General features: G+C 63.1%; 3 protein-coding genes across 4 annotated transcripts; 1 reads left to right on the plus strand and 2 right to left on the minus strand.

Moving 5' to 3' along the window:
* The first annotated feature begins 24 nt into the window (after positions 1 to 24).
* Positions 25 to 7,949, plus strand: GLI1 (GLI family zinc finger 1). 2 transcript variants are annotated; one of them, XM_014891836.2, is made up of 11 exons: positions 25 to 136; positions 234 to 311; positions 511 to 706; positions 871 to 1,021; positions 1,305 to 1,406; positions 1,507 to 1,647; positions 2,253 to 2,402; positions 3,137 to 3,301; positions 3,633 to 3,881; positions 4,334 to 4,613; positions 5,216 to 7,949. In XM_014891836.2, the coding sequence occupies exons 1-11, from the start codon at positions 40 to 42 to the stop codon at positions 7,432 to 7,434; spliced, it is 3,828 nt and encodes a 1,275-aa protein (XP_014747322.2). In that variant the 5' UTR covers positions 25 to 39; the 3' UTR covers positions 7,435 to 7,949. The 2 variants fall into 2 exon arrangements, with proteins under 2 accessions (XP_014747322.2, XP_088036874.1); XM_088180748.1 differs by having other exon boundaries at positions 40 to 136; positions 4,334 to 4,643; positions 5,258 to 7,949.
* Positions 7,950 to 9,576: 1,627 nt separating this feature from the next.
* PRPH (peripherin) lies at positions 9,577 to 12,700 on the minus strand. The gene is made up of 9 exons (XM_014891831.2): positions 12,190 to 12,700; positions 11,525 to 11,585; positions 11,286 to 11,381; positions 11,046 to 11,207; positions 10,849 to 10,974; positions 10,531 to 10,751; positions 10,125 to 10,174; positions 9,927 to 10,003; positions 9,577 to 9,852 (listed from the first exon to the last, which is right to left on the minus strand). The coding sequence occupies exons 1-9, from the start codon at positions 12,531 to 12,533 to the stop codon at positions 9,811 to 9,813; spliced, it is 1,179 nt and encodes a 392-aa protein (XP_014747317.2). The 5' UTR covers positions 12,534 to 12,700; the 3' UTR covers positions 9,577 to 9,810.
* A 943-nt stretch (positions 12,701 to 13,643) lies between these two features.
* Positions 13,644 to 17,692, minus strand: LOC106862681 (tubulin alpha-1C chain). The gene is made up of 4 exons (XM_088180796.1): positions 17,597 to 17,692; positions 16,050 to 16,272; positions 15,814 to 15,962; positions 13,644 to 14,673 (listed from the first exon to the last, which is right to left on the minus strand). Exons 1-4 carry the CDS (start codon positions 17,597 to 17,599, stop codon positions 13,699 to 13,701), a joined length of 1,350 nt encoding a protein of 449 aa, XP_088036922.1. The 5' UTR covers positions 17,600 to 17,692; the 3' UTR covers positions 13,644 to 13,698.
* Between the last annotated feature and the right edge of the window lie 488 nt (positions 17,693 to 18,180).

Raw genomic sequence — 18,180 nt, forward strand, 5'->3', positions numbered from 1 at the left:
CCGATGTGCCCCTGAGACACCCCCGGGCCCCACCGCGACATGTTCGACCCCGCGGGACCCCCGGCCGCCGGCTACAGCGAGCACTGCTGCCTGCACCCACCCCACGGACCAGCCCCCACCGCCCCGGCACCGCCAGGTGGGTCATGGTGGGGGCTCCAGATGCACCCCCCTAGGTCAGGGGTGCTCCAGGGGTCCCTCTCCCACACCCACCTCACCTGCCCTCCTTCCCCCAGGACTCGATTTCCCCGTGTGCCATCAGCCCGCACACCGTGGGTACGGGCTGGCACCAGGAGCTGAGCACGCTGGTGATGGTGAGTCTCCGGTTTTGGGGGAGTCATGGGGTGGGGGGGATTCCGTAGAGGAGTTAAGCATCTCTCTCTTCTAAATCCGAAGTGAACTGGCACACTCGGGGCACTCCTCCAGCCTCCAAACACCAGGTGTGTGTCCTTGGGGTGCCTCCAGCCCACCAGGACCCTGCTGAGGGCACTGCCCCCTCCTCTGCCCTCCCAGGCTCCCGGTTCTCCACGCCCCGCGGCGCGGGGAAGCTGGGGAAGAAGCGGGCACTGTCCATCTCCCCGCTGTCCGACTCCAGCATCGACCTGCAGACCGTGATCCGCACCTCCCCCAACTCCCTGGTGGCCTTCATCAACTCCCGCTGTGCCTCGGCCGGCGGCTCCTATGGGCACCTGTCCATCAGCACCATCAGGTGGGCACCTGCCCTCAGCCCCCGGGCATGTGGGAGCCTGGCTGGGAGCTGAGTGCCCGTTCCCACCTTGGGGAGCGCTGGGAGCGGGGTGGGATGGTGGGGAAGGGATGATTGGGATCCCTGGCTCAGCAGACCTCACCTGCTCATCCCTCTGGTCTCCACAGCCCGTCCCTGGGGTACCAGAGTCCACCTGGGCAGCAGAAGAGCCAAGGACACCTGTACACGCCTCCCCCACCCTGCAGCTCCCACGAGCTGCCCACGAGGCCGGGGCTGCTGCATCACCCACCCGCCCGTGGGGGCCTTAAACACTGCCAGGTACGGGGGGATCTGTGGGAGAGGGGATCTCTGTGAGTGGGGATCTATGGGAAAGGGGATCCGTGTGAGTGGGATCCGTTTCAGAGGGGAATGTGTGTGTGGGGATCCCTGGAAGAGGGATCTGTGTGAGTGGGATCTGTGTGTGGGGATCTGTGTGAGTGGGGGAATCTGTGTGAGAAGGGAATCTGTGTCAGACGTATCCATGTGAGCTGGGCATCCATGTAATTCGTGCTCTGATGGCCATCTCCATGCTGACTGCTTCCCAATTCTCCTGCCCCGGCAGCAGCTGAAGCTGGAGTGGAGCCTGAGCAGCCCCCTGAGTGCCAAATTCCCAGAGGAGCGATCTGAGGGTGACATCTCCAGCCCAGCATCCACGGGCACTCAGGTACCCCCCAGGCCATGAGATCCCCCTGACATCCCCACACTCCCAGCACCACTCCTGTGGGGTCACACCTGGCAGTGCTCACCTGTCCCTGCTCCCCCAGGACCCCTTGCTGGGCATGCTGGATGTTCGGGAAGAGCTGGAGAAGGAGGATGGGAAACCCGAGTGTGAGGCTGTTTATGAGACCAACTGCTACTGGGACGGCTGTGCCAAGGAGTTCGACACACAGGAGCAGCTGGTGCACGTGAGTCAGGGGCTGCCGAGGTGTTCCCACCCCAAAAACTGCCCTCAGGCTGCTGGGCAGCATCCCCCTGGATCAGCCCGTGATTCCTGCTCTCAGTTCCCACCCTCTTGCCCTGGAAACTCACCATGATGCTGGAAGTTCTCTCCTGGGTAGGGAGGGATGTGCATCCCCCAGTTCTCCTCAGCCACCGGTGCTTCCAGACTCCCTCCTTTGCTCCAGCTTTCCTTCCTCCAACTCTGCTTTATCTCCCTGACCATCCTTTGGACCACCTCAACACCTCTGGCTGCTCTTGGTCCTCCCAGAGTATCCCTCAAACATCCCCTCCAAACACCACCTGACCTGTTCTCCCCCAAACTCTGGTGTCTCCATCTCCCATCCCAGTCCCTCTATGTCCCTTTCTCCCATCCCAGTCTCTCCTGTGTCCCTTTCTGCCCTTCCAGTCTGTCCATGTCCTTTTCTCCCATTTCAATCTCTTCTGTGTCCCTTTCTGCCATCCCCACTCCTCTGCAATTCCTCCATACTCCTTTCTCTCATGACATTCCTGTATCTCCCTGTACCTTGTCCCCCTTCCCATTGCCACCAGTGACGCTCCTCTCCCTCCCCAGCACATCAACAACGAGCACATCCACGGGGAGAAGAAGGAGTTTGTGTGCCACTGGGCAGCGTGTTCCCGGGAGCAGAGGCCTTTCAAGGCTCAGTACATGCTGGTGGTGCACATGAGGCGTCACACGGGCGAGAAACCTCACAAGTGCACGGTGAGATGTCAAAAATTCCTCCAAAATGCTGGGTGAGCTGGGAAAATGAGGGTAGAGCGTGAGAAGGGGTACAAGTGTAGCAGCTGGAGCCCGTGGGGTCCGTGGAGTGGCAGAAGGGGGTGGGCAGCAGGTGGGCACAGGTATGGGGCTCATGGAGTTGTGTAATGTTTTGGGTTGGCTCATCCCATCCCATCCCATCCCATCCCATCCCATCCCATCCCATCCCATCCCATCCCACCCCCTTGCCATGGGCAGGGACACCTTCCACTATTCCAGGTTGCTCCCAGCCCCACCCAACCTGGGCTTGGGCACTTCCAGAGTTCCAGGGGCAGCCACAGCTTCTCTGGGCACCCTGTGCCACGGCCTCCCCATCCTCTCAGGGAGGAATTTTTTCCCAACATCCCATCTAAACTCTGAGTCACATCGCCCCAGAGCTGTCCCGTGCTTTGGAATACATTCCTGAATTTAATCAGGATGGGGAGCTGGTGTTGCTGTCAATCCCAGTTTGGGGTTTCCCCGTGAGGATGCTCTGAGGGGCTGCCATGGCCAGGGGCACAACAAGGTGGCACAACCCCAGGGTGAAGGGCTGTGCCACGGTGTGAGGATGCACCTGAGCAGGGCAGGTGAGATCCATGGTGTGTCCATAGCAGACATGCCGGGGGTGTGGGATGAGGGGATGGCGTGCTCCAAGGTCTGGTGATGTGTGTGACACGTCCCACCCTGCTCTGCTGCAGTTTGAGGGCTGTAACAAGGCCTATTCCCGCCTGGAGAACCTCAAGACCCACCTGCGCTCGCACACGGGTGAGAAACCCTACGTGTGTGAGCACGAGGGCTGCAACAAAGCCTTTTCCAACGCCTCCGACCGCGCCAAGCACCAGAACCGCACCCACTCCAACGAGGTACGGCCCCACCCAGGGCTCCCCGTGTGCTTCCCGATCATTCCTGTCCTCTGAGAACTCCTCACATCCCTGGGTTTTGCCGCTGTGTGCCACAACTCCCTCTTTTCCTGCTCTGACTATTTCCCTCATCACCAGCATTCCCCGTGGGATCCCTTTACCCCTCTCCTTCCTTCCTCTCCCTTCCTGAGCACCCACATACCCCCTCCATGGGCACTCACCTGCTTTAATGCCAACCTCAGCTCCTTCCAGGGGATGCCAAGGCGGGGGGGTTGTTTTTGGGGAGAGGGCTGTGGTTGGAGCTGACACCCTGCCCATCGTTTTTGCCGGGCAGAAGCCGTACGTGTGCAAGATCCCCGGCTGCACCAAGCGCTACACAGACCCCAGCTCCCTGAGGAAACACGTCAAGACCGTGCACGGCCCCGACGCCCACGTCACCAAAAAACACCGAGGGGATGTGGGGCCAGGCCGGGCACTGCCCACCCCCAGTGCCCCCCCGGATATGAAGCAGGAGAAGGACACAAACGGCCCCAGCGAGGCTCGGAAGGACGATGGGAAACTCCTGGTGCCTGAGCTGGCCTTGGTGAGGAGCTGCAGGGGCAGTGGAGGAAGGAGGGAGGGGTTGGTGCTGGGGGATCGTCCCCAAGTGATAGGACAAGAGAAAACAGCCTCGAGTTGTTCCAGGGGAGGCTTAAGTTGGGTATTAGAGAAAATTTCTTCGTGTTCAGGCACTGGAATGGGCTACCCAAGGCAGTGGTGGAGTCACCATCTCTGGTGAAGTGTCCAAAAAACACTGTGATGTCCAAAAAACACTGGACGTGGCACTTGGGGATGTGGCACCTGGAGATTTGGCACTTGGGGATGTGGCACCTGGGGATTTGGCACTTGGGGATGTAGTTTAGTGGTGAACACGGCAGTGTTGGATTAATAGTTGGACTCAGTGATCTCAGAGGCTTTTCCAACCTTCATGATGACTCTGAGGGTGTCGTGGGTACCTGACCCCCTTTCCCTTGGCCGTGCTCTGGTTCTCCCCAGAAGCCTCAGCCCAGCCCAGGTGGGCAGTCCTCGTGCAGCAGTGACCACTCGCCCCTGGGCAGCACCACCAACAACGACAGCGGCGTGGAGATGGCAGGAAACGCTGGTGGCAGCTACGAGGACCTGTCCACGCTGGAGGACGTGGTGCCCGGGGAGCCCATGGGCACCTCGGGGCTCATGGCCCTCCACAAACTGGAAAACCTTCGCATCGACAAACTGAAGCAGCTGAGGAAACCTGCGGCTTCCAAGGGCCTGAACCTGCCCCCCATCCCCGGAGCTGGTGAGATTGGGGTGCCTCCCCCATGGGGATGTGGGGCCTGGCCCATGGGAAGTGTGTGGAGAGGTCTGGTGGGCAGCCAGAGGCTTCCATGCCTTGCTGGACCCCAAAATCTGGGGAAACCTTAGAGCCCTAAAGGGATTCCAAGAGAACGGGAGAGGGATTTTGGACAAGGGCCTGGAGAACCAGGTCTAGGGGGAATGGCTTCACATAGGAAAAGAGGGCAGGGTTAGATGGGATATTGGAAGGAATTCTTCCCTCTGAGGGTGGGCAGGCCCTGGCACAGAGTGCCCAGAGAAGCTGTGGCTGCCCCTGGATCCCTGGAAGCATCCAAGGCCAGGCTGGAGCAACCTGGTCTAGTGGAAAATGTTCCTGCCCCCCTGTAGCAGGGGGTGGAACTGGGTGATCTTTAGGATCCCTCCCAACCCAAACCATTCCATGATTTTTCCAATCTCAACGAGCTTCTGCTCGTCTTTGTTGCCACCTGCTCCCTGTCCTCACAGGATAACTGTGAGAAGCCACATCCCAGCTCTGGAGGTGGCTCCTGTCCCTGCTCTGACATTGCCACGCCGTGTCCCCGGGTAACTCCTCCTTGTCTCCCCCAGGCCTGCCCGGGGAGGTGCCCGGTGTCCCGGTGCCACCGCCAGCCTCTCACCGGCGCATCGCCGAGCTGTCGGCAGCAGAGCTGGGCCTGGTGGCCCTGGGCGAGCGCCGGAGCAGCGGCACCAGCACCGTCAGCTCCGCCTACACCGTGAGCCGCCGCTCGTCCCTGGTGTCCCCGTACCTGGGCGGGCCGTGCCCGGGCGGCGATGCCGGGGCGATGCCCGGCGGGCCGTGCCCAGGGGATGGCTACGATCCCGTCTCTCCGGGCGAGTCGCGGCGCTCCAGCGACGCCGGCGTTTGTGGGGGGCTGCCAGGGGTGGGCAACCTCACGCCGGCACAGCGCTACCGCCTCAAGGCCAAGTACGCCGCAGCCACGGGCGGGCCCCCGCCCACCCCCCTGCCCAGCGTGGAGCAGGTGGCCACAGGTGGCCACGGTGGCGTGCCCGGGGGCTACCCCGCACCTGCCGGACCTCGCTGCATCGCCAATGGCTTGTTGAGAAGGCACAGCTCCAACGACCAGCCCGGCTACCCAGGCAGTGTCCCTGCCCACCTGGTGCCCCGGCACGGCGTGCGACGGGCGAGTGACCCTGCCCGGACGGTGGCCAAGCCTCCGGCCGTGCCCAGGGTGCAGCGGTTTAAGAGTGTGGGGAATGTGAGCGTGCCAGGCGTGGCCAGGACAGCACTGCAGCCCCTGGGCGGCTCCGAGGCCAACCTGCAGCGCCACGGCTTCTCCCCACGGCCCCCCAGCATCACCGAGAACGTGTTCCTGGAGAGCATGGGGGGTCCCGGCCCCGAGTCCGGCCTGCTGGACATGGATCAGTACCTGAGCTATCCCGAGGAAAGCTTCCCATGCCAGGGCACCGGTGTGGAGCTCCAGGGTGGCATCTATGGTGCTCAGCGGACCATGGTGGGGACACACGGGGACATGGAGGAGGGGCTGCTGCAGCCCGAGTTCTCCCTCCCGCAGTGCCAGATGAACCAGCGCTTCCCCAGTTTGCCTGCTGGGAACGGGGCCGTGCCGGAGCCCTGGGACGGGCCCCCCCAGGGCACGCTGGACATGAGCTCCAGGCAAAGCATCGGTGCTGCAGCTCCCACCATGTCCGGGCCACACTGTCCCCATCAAAGCATCGAGTACCCCCATCCCAGCGCCTGTGGGCAGCATCCCAAACTGGTGAGCTCATGCCAGGACGGTGAATTTTCCAGGGGGCACCGGTTTAACCGACTCCAGATCAAATCCGAGCAGCGATACCCAGCGCCGAGCCCAGCACTTCCTCCCTGCCCCAGTGCCAAACTGGGCGGGCCCCCAGCGTCCTTTGGCCACGCCATGGAGGTGGGCCCGGGCGGGTACCCCCCTGCGGGACCGGCACCGGGCGGGTACATGGGCATGGCCAGCCCGGGCACCCGCAGAGCCCAGACCCCCACCCTGCAGACCAAAGAGGTGATGGTCCGGAACTATGTGGAGGCGCAGCAGGCGCTGATGTGGGGGGAGCAGCCCCCGTCCAAGGGCAGTGTGGCCAGCGTGGGGATGGGCAGCGAGCCCGGGCAGTGCCAGGCTGTGCCAGCCCCGCCGTACCTCAGCCCCAGGTACTGCAGTTACCAACCCAAACCAGATCATCTGCAGAGCCTGGCGGAGCCCCAGCACCTCCTGAGCCCCCCCTGCTTCAGCCCCGAGATGATCCCACACCCTCCAGGTGGCCCAAAACCACCGGGTCACCAACCCAGCCTGAGCTACCCGAGCAACCTGGCACAGCCGGGGCATGGCTACGAGGGGATGGACAGCGGTGCCCGGCGCCTGCCACGCTTGCCCCCCACCCGCCCCATGCCCGAGGGGCCCGGGAACCTCCCCCTGTACTACCCCGGGCAGGGCCCCCATGGGCAGGGGGGCAAAGGTGGGCACAAGCTGCTGGGCCAGGGGGCAGCGAGCTGCGGGGGGAGCGGGCACTACGGCCCAGAGGGACTCAGGGGCACCTCCTGTTACTACCTGGACTCGGGGGAGCAGGTGGCCAACAGCCTGGACTCACTGGACCTGGAGAACACGCACCTTGACTTTGCTGCCATCGTGGAGGACGTGGAGACCCCCCCAGCAGTGCCCGGACCCCCCAGCCCGGCTGGGGGGCTCCTGCTGCCCTCGTCGGGGGGTGCCAACATGGCAGTGGGGGACATGAGCTCCATGCTGAGCACCTTGGCAGGGGAGAGCCACTTCCTCAACTCGCTGTCCTAACGGGGGGTACCTGCCCTCAGGTGGGCACCTCTGCGGCCGGGGGGCGCCCAGCGTGTTGGGCACAGGTGGGAATTGTCCTCACACCCAGGTTTGTGCCCGGGGGGAAGCGGGGAACACCCCTGAGCTCCCCCTTCTCCAGCCTCTGAGTGTCACCCTCGTTCAGGAGGGGTCCAGACACAGCCTCACCCCTCCAGGTGACCTCTGGCGTGGGGAACTGGTTTTACTGGGCCCTTCCTCGTGTCCCAGTCACCCCCACGCAGCCTTAACGCCGAAACCAAAGAGCCCCTGGCCCCATCCCAGTTCTCCCAGTGCCACCCCAGCCCAAATCCCAGTCTGGCAGGACTGCAAGCGCCCCCAGCCCTGCTCCAGGGGGGCAGATCCCCGGAGGTGGGGCGGGGGGTGCCTGTACATAGTGTTCATACCCGTCTGTCTGTCTGTCTGTCCCCCCAGACCTCCTCTCTGTGCGAGCACCAGCAGTGCCACCCCCTCCCCTCATTAAACCCTTTCTCAGGGGACTCTGTGTTTGTCACCTCGGCTTGATCTCGTCCTGGGGAGGGGTGGACAGGACACTCCTTGGTCCTGTGTGACCAAACCCCCCTGGCAGAGCTCCCCCACCCTCCCTCAGGGATCCGGGGCTGTTCCTGCAGTGTTGCCGTGACCCAGAGTGAGCGATATTGCAATTAGTGCTTCAAAATAATGCAAACGGTTTAAAATAATGCTATTAACAGTGCAAAAATCGGTTAAAATAATTCAATTTTCATGAAAAAAATGACCTAAGATAACTTAATTAATAATGAAAAAGCTTAAAATAATGGAATTTTATATTATTTTGTTCATGTAATTATTGGTACAAAAATTGCATAAAATAATGCAATTAATGATGCCAAAATTTCCATGAAATTATGCAATTTTAAATAATTTGCGATAACACAATAATGAAAAAAGTACTTAAAATAACGCAATTAATGATGCAAAAAATTACTTAAAATGCAGTCGTGTAACATTTGCTTAAGTAATGCAAGTATATGTGCAAGATTTGTTTAAATAACGCAATTTATAATTTGCTTTAAATAATTTAATCAGTGGCGCGAAAAATGCTGAAAATCATGAAATAATGCAAAAATTTGCTTAAAATACCAAAACTAACACGCAAATTTTGCATGAACGCAATTTTGCATAATTTGCTTGAGGTAACGCAATTAATCATGCAAAAAAAAAAAAAAAAAAGCTTAAAATAACGCAATTAGAGAAATCAGGGTGTTTCCCCGCACACCCAAAGCCTCGTCACGCTGTAATTAACCCGTAATTAACACGCAATTAATACGTAATTAACGCGCGGCAGCGATCGGGCCGGGTCGGTGGCGCCCTCTGGCGGTGCCGGTAGGGAATGAGCGCGGCGCTCCCGGCGGTGCCAGCCCCGGTCCCGCGATGCTCCGGGAGCACCGAGCCCGCTCCGGGAGCACCGAGCCCGCTCCGGCCGGACACTCCGTGGGCCTGGAGCCCTCCGGGATACCGGGAGTGCCCGTCGGTCCTTTGGAAGTCGCGGAGTCCCAGGAGGGAGCGGGGTTGAGGCTCCTTCCTGCGTCCCTCCCCGAGGTGGTGACACCGGAGGGGACAGTGCTACCGGATCCGCCAACCCCAGGGGCAGCCGGTGCCGGTTCCAGTGACGGGAGGGAAGGTGAAACCCCCCAGAATGGGAACGGTGGTGATGGAGAGGGGCCCTGGGACAGAACGGGGCGCAGATCCCCCCCTCAGCTGAGCGCTGCTTCCCTTTCTGCCCCACTCCCGAGAGCAGTGACACCAGAGGGGACAGCGCGTGGATGTCACCGGATCTGCCAACCCCAGGGGCAGCGGCTGCCGGTTCCAGTGACGGGAGGGGAGGTGAGACTCCCCCCAGGATGGGAGCGGTGGTGATGGAGAGGGACCCTGGGGACGCAGATCCCCCCTCAGCCGAGCGCTGCTTCCCTTTCTGCCCCACTCCCCAGGGCAGTGACACCAGAGGGGACAGCGCGTGGATGTCACCAGACCCGCCAACCCCGGGGGCAGCCAGTGCCAGCTCTGGTGGCGGGGGGGAAGCCGGGACCCCCTGGGCCCCAGGACAGCGTGGGGAACACTCGATATTAAATACAGCTGGGGTTGTGGTTGGGAGAATAATAAATAGGCGATAAATAGCGATAAATAGTGGGGGACAAGGCACAGGGACACACTGCAAAGGCACAGGGACACACAACAGCGTTGTCCCGTGGTGCTGACAGCAGGAATATGAATTGGGGCACTCCCAGCCCCCCTGCTCTGCTCCATGCCCTGCTCAGGACGCAGCAGGGTCTGGCAAAACCCCCACCATGGGGTCGGGGCCATCGCAGCAGCTCCTCTCTGTCACTTCCCTGCTCGCTCCTTGTGCGACTCGGTCACCACTTGCTGCAAGAGAAGAATTTGGGGATCAGTCCCATGGCAGGGTTGGGCCTCCCAGGCAGGGCACCCCCAATTCTCACCTGCCCATCCCGTGTCTCGATGGTTTTGATGAGCACCATCCTCCGTGCCGAGCTCTCCGCAGGCTGGGGCTCCAGCACTGGGCACAGAGGGGTCATCAGCACCCCATGCCCTCCCAGACACCCCGGGCAGGAGCACAGGGACTCACCCACACCCACACACCCCCAAACACAGTGGGGGACCCCCAGCTTGTCACTCACCTGAGCTTCTCATGCTGAAGGAACTGGTGGGCTGCAGTGGGATGGTGATCCTGGGGGAAGAGGAGGATGAGCAAGGTCTGGGACTCCTGGACATTGCCAGTGACCCTGGCCCTTCCATACCCTCGAGTCCATGGCCCACATCCCAGCTCAGCTGGGGGCTGTGCCCGTGGGCTGCCAGGCTGGCACCCGGAGCAGAGCTGGAGGCAGCTCCCCCATCATCCCGCCAGCCCCTGGCCTTGCCTTTATCTCAGCAGCAAAAAGCTCCCACGGGAACCTCTTGTTTTCCTGTGGGAACAAGGCCTTGAGCTGCCTCCTCCCAAGAAAATCCCACAATAACCGGGTGGCTCGACCCGGGGGACCTTCCCCGCTGGCCCTGGGGAGACGCCGTGTGCCGAGCTCCCCTCACCGGCTCTCCTCGCCCTCCAGCAGCTTGCGGTATGTGGCAATCTCGATGTCCAGGGCCATCTTGACGTTCAGCAGGTCCTGGTACTCGCGCAGGTGCCGCGCCATCTCCTCCTTCATCTGCTGGATCTCCTGTTCCAGCCTCCCCACCACATCCTGGTAGTTCCCGATCTCCTCCCCGAACTCATCCTCCATCTCCCGCATCTGCCGTGTCAGCGCCTCGTTCTGCAGGGGGAGAAGTGGATGCAAAGGGCTGGGGTGGGGTCTGGTTCTTGCACACACACACCCCCCCCCCCCCCCGCAAACACTCCCCGGCTCTCACCACGCCCTTCAGCCCGTCCACCTCGCAGGTCAGGCTCTGGATCTGCCGCCGGGACTCGTTCATCTCCTGCTTGGCCAGCCGCAGAGCCTCGTGGTTACGGTTTGCTGCATCTGAGAGGTCGGCAAACTGCGCGGGCCAGGCGAGTCAGGGCTCTGGGATGGCTCAGCCGCCCCAAAATCCCTGCCAGCCCCGGGTACCTTTGACTTGTACCATTCCTCGGCTTCCTGCAGGTTCTTGACAGCGATGCTCTCGTACTGGGTGCGGATCTCCCGCAGCGCAGCCGTCAGCTCCGGCTTGCAGACCTCCACCTCTGCCAGCCCCGCCGGGCTCGGGGCACTCACCTCCAGGTCCCGCAGCTCCTGCGCGGCCGAGTGAGCGTCACTCGTGCCACAAGGACCTGACCTGTTCCCCCTCGCCCCATCCCACCCCGGCCCCACCTCCTCGTGCAGCTTCTTGAGGAAGCCGATCTCGTCCATCAGCAGCTCGACCTTGCGCTCCAGCTCCAGGCGAGACAGCGTGGCGTGGTCCACGTCCTGTGGGAGAGGCCAGGATGAGCTGCAGGGCAGCGTGGAGGGGATGGGAAGACCCTGGAGCACCCCCCCCCCCCCCCCCCCCCGGATGGTGGAGGATGAGGATTCGGTACTTTATGGGCAGATGGGCCCGCCAGTCCCCTCACCTTGCGGAACAGCACCAGACTCTTCTCCGCATCCTCACGTTTCTGTGTCTCGTCCTCCAGCCTGGGGACAGCAAGGGATGAGAGGGAGGTGGGGGCAGGGGTGCAGACCTCCCCCCTCCCGTCTCCTGTTGCAGCCCCCTCCACACAGAGCGGAGGAGAACGGGGATGGAGCGTCCCCCAGCGCTCGCACCAGTCCCCTCCCAGTGCCCTCACCCTTGCCCTGCCCCTCCCAGTGCCCCGCCCTTCCGCAGAGCCCAGATCTCCCAGCGCCTCCCAGTGCCCTCCGTGCATCCCGGGTGCCTCTCCCAGTGCCTGCTGAGCGTATCCCTTCCCAGGGCTCCTCTTACCCGGAAATTCACCAGTGCCTACCCCGAGTTCCCCGGGGCTCCCCTATCCCCAACCCGCTGCATCCTCCACTCCCCATTCTGGTGCAAGTCTCGTCCCATCATATTCCTCATGCCAGCACATTCCCCAGTCCCCATCCCATGCATAACTCATCCCGACACATTCCCTATTCCCCCCGCAGTACATCCCTCAGCCCAGCTCATCCCGGTGCATTCCCTGGTCCCCGGCACATCCTCCAGTCCCCACCCCGGCGCATCCCTCATCCCGACGCATTCTTGGTCCCCATCCCGCTGGCTCCCACGGCCCCACCGCCGGCCCACCGCTGCCGCAGGGCCGCCAGGTCGGTGGCGAGCCCGTCCCGCTCAGCCTGGAGCCGATCCCGGTCGCGACCGAGGCGCTGCAGCCGCTCCCGCAGCCCCCGCAGCTCCCCCTGCACCAGCCCGGTGCGGGGCCCGGTGGCGGCGGTGGCGCGGCCCAGGGCGGCACGGAGGGTCTCGTTCTGCCGTTCCAGCGCCCGGACCCGCTCCAGGAAAGCGGCGAAACGATCGTTCAGTGCCGCCAGCTCCTCTCGCTCCGCGCCCCGTGCAGCCGCCGCCGCCGCCAGCCGCCCCGGGGCCACGGTGAGAGGCGGCGGAACCCCGGGATCGCGGTCACGGCGGCTCATGGTTGCACCGGGAGGGCGGTGGCTGCCGGTATCGGCTGTTTATAGTGGACAGCGGCTCCGCCCCGCCGGGGAGACCTAGGGCTACCGGACGGAGAGAGGGGAGGGGTCTCCCAGCTGGAGAGAGCATCAGGAGCTGCGGATGTCCCCTCAGGGGGCGGGGAAAAGGGCTTGGGTGGTCGGGGACAACCCTCGGGATGATGGGCAGAGGTTGCAGGCGCTCCCCTTCAGGGGGCTCACGGGATAGAGGGCGGGGGGCTGGTGGGTCCCCCCTCGACAGCAGCACCAGGGGCAAGGGGCAGAGGGGGCGGAGGTGCCCGGGAGACGGAGGAGCCCCGATAGGTCAGAGAGAGAGGGAGCATTACGAGATCCCGCTTCAGGTCGCATGGGGGTCCAGACCCCCCAGGTGGGATGCAGAGAGGGACTGGGGCTGCAGGGCTCAGGCAGAGCACGCATCTGAGCCGGGTCCCATTCTGCCCGGGGTGCTCAGCACCCACGGAGAGGGGGCCCTCTCGTCCATCCCCCTCCCTTTTTGTCGGAGCCACCGTGACTCGGCTGTGCGGGAGCTGCCATGCGCAGGGCAGCGCTGGACAACGGGCTCTGCAACCCCCCCTGAGCCCCCCCTTTCCGGGCAGCCAGGGCAGCCCTTACGGGAAGGAGTCGGGGCCCTGCCCAGAGGCTGTGGGGAGGGAGGAAGGGTCCCCCCCGCCCAAGACCCCCTCCCAGCTCTGCAGAGAACCGCACACCGAGAGTGGCTCCGTGCCAGCAGCAGCATGACATCACGTCCAGCCCGTCTGCAGCAGGCACTGGGCAGGACACTGGGGCCTCTCAGGGGTCCCCCCTCACCTGGTGACCCCTAGAGCTAGCAGAACCGTGAGGGGAACATGAGAACCCCACCACTGCAGGCAGCCCAGCAGGGCACTGCCAGCTCATACCACAGGACCCAGCCAGGGACCCCAGCCGCACACAATCCCCCAGCCTCTCCCAGCACAGCCCCTGTGCCAGCTGGCAGCAGGACCGGGCAGTCAGCCCAGCTAAGGGCCCCCCCTCCCCTGGGAGATCCCCCCAGGTCACAGCAAGGCGGATTGTCCCAGCACAATGAATGAGGCAACATTGGAAAGAGCCATTTTAATGAACAGCACCACAGTGTAACACCAGAGACAAGGCACTAGTATTCCTCGCCCTCCTCATCGCCCTCCATGCTGTCAGCCCCCACCTCCTCATAATCCTTCTCCAGGGCAGCCATATCCTCACGGGCCTCCGAGAACTCCCCTTCCTCCATGCCCTCCCCCACGTACCAGTGCACGAACGCCCTCTTGGCGTACATCAGGTCAAACTTGTGGTCCAGGCGGGCCCAGGCCTCGGCGATGGCCGTGGTGTTGCTCAGCATGCACACGGCACGCTGCACCTTGGCCAGGTCGCCCCCGGGCACCACCGTGGGTGGCTGGTAGTTGATGCCCACCTTGAAACCAGTGGGGCACCAGTCCACAAACTGGATGGTGCGCTTGGTTTTGATGGTGGCGATGGCGGCGTTGACATCCTTGGGCACCACGTCCCCGCGGTACAGCAGGCAGCACGCCATGTACTTGCCGTGCCGCGGGTCACACTTCACCATCTGGTTGGCCGGCTCAAAGCAGGCATTGGTGATCTCGGCCACTGTCAGCTGCTCGTGATAAGCCTTCTCAGCAGAGATGACCGGGGCATAGGTGGCCAGAGGGAAGTGGATGCGGGGGTACGGCACCAGGTTGGTCTGGAATTCTGTCAGGTCGACATTCAGGGCTCCGTCAAAGCGCAGCGAGGCTGTGATGGAGGACACGATCTGGCTGATGAGGCGATTCAGGTTGGTGTAGGTGGGACGCTCGATGTCCAGGTTGCGGCGACAGATGTCATAGATGGCCTCGTTGTCCACCATGAAGGCACAGTCGGAGTGCTCCAGGGTGGTGTGGGTGGTGAGGATGGAGTTGTAGGGCTCCACCACGGCCGTGGACACCTGCGGGGCCGGGTAGATGGAGAACTCCAGCTTGGACTTCTTGCCGTAGTCGACAGAGAGCCGCTCCATCAGCAGGGAGGTGAAGCCAGAGCCGGTGCCACCGCCAAAGCTGTGGAACACCAGGAAGCCCTGCAGCCCTGTGCACTGGTCAGCCTGCAAGGTGGGAAGAGGAAAACAAGACCAAACTGTCAGTACTTCTCCATTTCAGATGCTACTGACTTGCCCAGGAAGATACGTATTTCCCCCAAGGATCTTCGACTTTTGGGGCATCTCTGCCCTCTCCACTTCCAGCCACAGCACTCTGTGATCCAAAATGACCTGCCCTCAGTAAAAGAGACCCCCTCCTGCCCTCTCCCTTCAGCTGCTTCCTCCTATGACCCTGGCAATCTGCTTGAGGGAAGGGGGAACACCAGGAAGCCCTGCAGCCCTGTGCACTGGTCAGCCTGCAAGGTGGGAAGAGGAAAACAAGACCAAACTGTCAGTACTTTTGAACTTCAGCAGCTACTGACTTGCACAGGAAGGCAAATATTCCTCATGGGATAGCAAATTATTTCCCCCAACAATCTCAGGCCCTGTGAGTCACTATGACCAGGTTGACAGAAAGGGACCCATTCCTGCAGGCATTTGGGGACACTCAGTAGAGACAAGCAGGGGCATGTGTATTCCAGGCACCAGAAATTGCTCCTCTCTGTGGCCACATGAGGACATTATTAGGGTGTTCCAGCACCACAGCAGGAACCAACAGGGTCAGGGACAAGGTGGCCCTGACTTGCCTGTTGGACACTGAATCATGGTGGATACCCCTGCTCTTGGGAAACACCTCAGCAGGTTCTGGAATAAGTCAACCACAGCTTCACCCCCTTCTTTTTCCAAGAGGGTGCAGCAGGAACTTATCCCACAAGAGCCCACGGGCAGCCAGCTCAGCCTTTGATGTGCCAGGAGCTCCCCGAGCAGAGCCGGTGGCGCAGCAGGTCCGGCCACCCCGGCGCCAGCACCAGCGTGGGAACCAGAGGTTCAAAGAGCTTGGGCAGCTGCACCAGTCAAACCAGTGCTGAACGAGCACCCAAACCATCTGTCCTGCCCCCCCTGCCCTGGCCATGGGGCATCCCACCCTCCTCCCCTTGGCAAGGCTTAGCACTAGGCTAGGACAGGGACCGAAGGCCCCTCCTGGGACAGCCCCACCCTCTGCCCCAAAGTGCTGATGGGCTGAGCAGGACCTGCCCAGGGACACCTGGAGCTTCCTTTTGTCCCCTCATCCCCCGCAGGGATGGACCCACCCCACAAGACCCTCACCAGCTTGCGGATGCGGTCAAGGACCAGGTCGATGATCTCCTTGCCGATGGTGTAGTGCCCGCGGGCGTAGTTGTTGGCAGCATCCTCCTTGCCCGTGATCAGCTGCTCGGGGTGGAAGAGCTGCCGGTACGTCCCGGTGCGCACCTCGTCTGCGGGGACAGCCCCGGGCCCCGTTAGCACCCAGCGCCCGCTGCCAGCGCCCGCCCCGCCTCAGCGCCCGCCCCCCGCGCCCTCACCGATCACCGTGGGCTCCAGGTCCACGAACACGGCCCGGGGCACGTGCTTGCCGGCGCCCGTCTCGCTGAAGAAGGTGTTGAAGGAGTCGTCCCCCCCGCCGATGGTCTTGTCGCTGGGCATCTGCCCGTCGGGCTGGATGCCGTGCTCCAGGCAGTACAGCTCCCAGCACGCATTGCCGATCTGCACGCCCGCTTGGCCCACGTGGATGGAGATGCACTCGCGCTGTGGGGGCACACACGGCACCGGGTCACCCCTTTTGTCCCACCCCAGCACTCACCGGGCTGGGAAGAGCCCCTCCCCAGGGTTAGATGGGGCCTGATCCTGCCCAGACCCATAGCAGGGAGTGCTCAGTTCTGGGGGTCCCATCCTGTCCCTCCCCATCGAGACGTGAGACTCTCCCCCACTGAGGAGCAGAGCGATAACGCCGTGGGCACAGGCTCAGCCCCCCCAAACCCCGGTTGTGCCCTTGCTCGTGTAGGGCTGACCCAGCACCATCCCAAACTCCAGCTGGAGACACCCAGGAGCTGAGGAGAGAGGTGCGGAGGGATCCCCGCGTTCGAGGCTAGACTGGGGCTGCCAGTGTGCACAGCCCTAAGGGGTACCAGGCACACAGTGGGTGTTCAGCTCTGGGGGACCCATCCTGCCCCCCAGTGAGGCGGGACCCTGCACTGGCTGGGGCCATTCATGCCACCACCACCTCCCGCGAGCCGAGAATTGGGGTTCCCCAGGGTTATTCCCGGTCCCCACCATTCCCAGTGCCCTCCGCCCGCGGATCACACAGCGACAGGGACACTTCAGCCCTTTTCTCAGCGAGCTGTTCATCACTTCCCGCTTCGCGGGCAACCTTGGACCTCAAGCAATGTGGCGCCACTCTCTTCTCCCCCAGCCCTTGCACAATCCCCGGACCGTCCCAGTCCCGCCGCGGCCCTTAGCCGCGGTTCTGGGTGCCCGGCTGGCAGCCAGCTCCACCCGGGACAAGAGCAAACTCAGGTGACCGGGAGGATTTTCCCCGTGGCAGCCGCTCCTGGCTGAGAGCATGGGACCTGCCCTCCCTGAATCGCCCCACGCCGACGTGACTCACTCACGCGTGTCCCGGCGAACAGAGCCGGGAGAAGGCGGCATGGGGGTCCCCCTAAACCCCCTCGCGGCCGGCTTCTCTCCCCAGGGGTGCTGTGGGCACGTGTTTAGAACCTGCGTGGGAGCGCAGGACGCGCAGAGACCCCCGGCAGGGAGCCCGAGGGGGATCGGCACAGCCCGAGGGTGGAAGCACCCCGAGCAGCGATCCCCAGTTCCGGGAGACACACACATCCCCACCTCGGGTCCTGCCCGGGACGAGCCAGAACTCGGCAACCCCACGGAGCGTCCTGAACACGCGAGGAGCTCCCAACCCCTCCAGAGCACAGCCCCACGTGCTGCTGGGGACATAGGGGGACCTAGCACGCACCCGCCCCTCAGCCCCCTGCGCTGCCCCGGGGGTCCCGCACTCCCAGGGGGTCCCACGCCACGCGGTGTCCCCTCATGACCCCGCCACGCCCCCAGCCCTCACCATGGCCGCTCGCTGCCCGAACTGTTACGAAGCCGTCGAGGAGGGAGGCAGGGGCTGCCCCGTTTGGCCCCCCGAGTTATACCCCAGGGGCGGGGCTTCCAGGGGGCGGGGACAGTAGGAGGGGCCATTGGGAGTTTGCTCCGCCCCTCCGAGCCACGCAGCATTCTGGCCACGGCTCCTCTCCCCGCCTCGATTCTGATTGGCCGGTTCGAAAGTTGGCGAGGGTGGGTGGGCGGTGACGTCAGCGGAACGGAATGCGGTGGGCGGGAGGCGGGGAAGAGGCGGGGCTTTGTGAGGAAATGGGCGTGGTCATGGGCGGGGAAAGGGGCGGGGACTGAGGGGCGGAGGGTTGGGGGTCCCGAGAGTTGGGAGGGGGCTCGGCGGGCAGACAAGGGGCGATTGGGGGGTTAGAAGGGTCGGAAGGCATTAGGGGCAACCCAGGCGGGGCCGGGGGAACTTTTGGGTGAGGGGGCTTTAGGGGGGGCTTTACCGGAGGCTTTAGAGGCGAGGGGCTTTGCGGTATTGGGGCGGGGGATTCAGTCGGCGGCAGGATGCGTCCCTGAAGCCCCCGGCCTCTGCCTCAG

Source organism: Sturnus vulgaris, chromosome 30 (assembly GCF_052056855.1).
Source record: "Sturnus vulgaris isolate bStuVul1 chromosome 30, bStuVul1.hap1, whole genome shotgun sequence".
Taxonomy (NCBI): Eukaryota; Metazoa; Chordata; class Aves; order Passeriformes; family Sturnidae; genus Sturnus; species Sturnus vulgaris.

Bases quoted from the DNA above. Each gene is read 5' to 3' on its own strand.
- GLI1 (XM_014891836.2), top strand. From the start codon at position 40: ATGTTCGACCCCGCGGGACCCCCGGCCGCCGGCTACAGCGAGCACTGC. The intron at 2,403-3,136 runs GTGAGATGTCAA...GCTCTGCTGCAG, and splicing joins AGAAACCTCACAAGTGCACG to TTTGAGGGCTGTAACAAGGC. The intron at 3,882-4,333 runs GTGAGGAGCTGC...GGTTCTCCCCAG, and splicing joins TGGTGCCTGAGCTGGCCTTG to AAGCCTCAGCCCAGCCCAGG.
- LOC106862681 (XM_088180796.1), bottom strand. The intron at 15,963-16,049 runs GTGAGGGCGCGG...CTGTCCCCGCAG, and splicing joins CCTGGAGCCCACGGTGATCG to ACGAGGTGCGCACCGGGACG. The intron at 14,674-15,813 runs GTGAGGGTCTTG...CCCACCTTGCAG, and splicing joins TTGACCGCATCCGCAAGCTG to GCTGACCAGTGCACAGGGCT.
- PRPH (XM_014891831.2), bottom strand. From the start codon at position 12,533: ATGAGCCGCCGTGACCGCGATCCCGGGGTTCCGCCGCCTCTCACCGTG. The intron at 11,208-11,285 runs GTGGGGCCGGGG...TCGGCCGCGCAG, and splicing joins TCAAGAAGCTGCACGAGGAG to GAGCTGCGGGACCTGGAGGT. The intron at 10,752-10,848 runs GTGAGAGCCGGG...CTCCCCCTGCAG, and splicing joins TGGACGGGCTGAAGGGCGTG to AACGAGGCGCTGACACGGCA.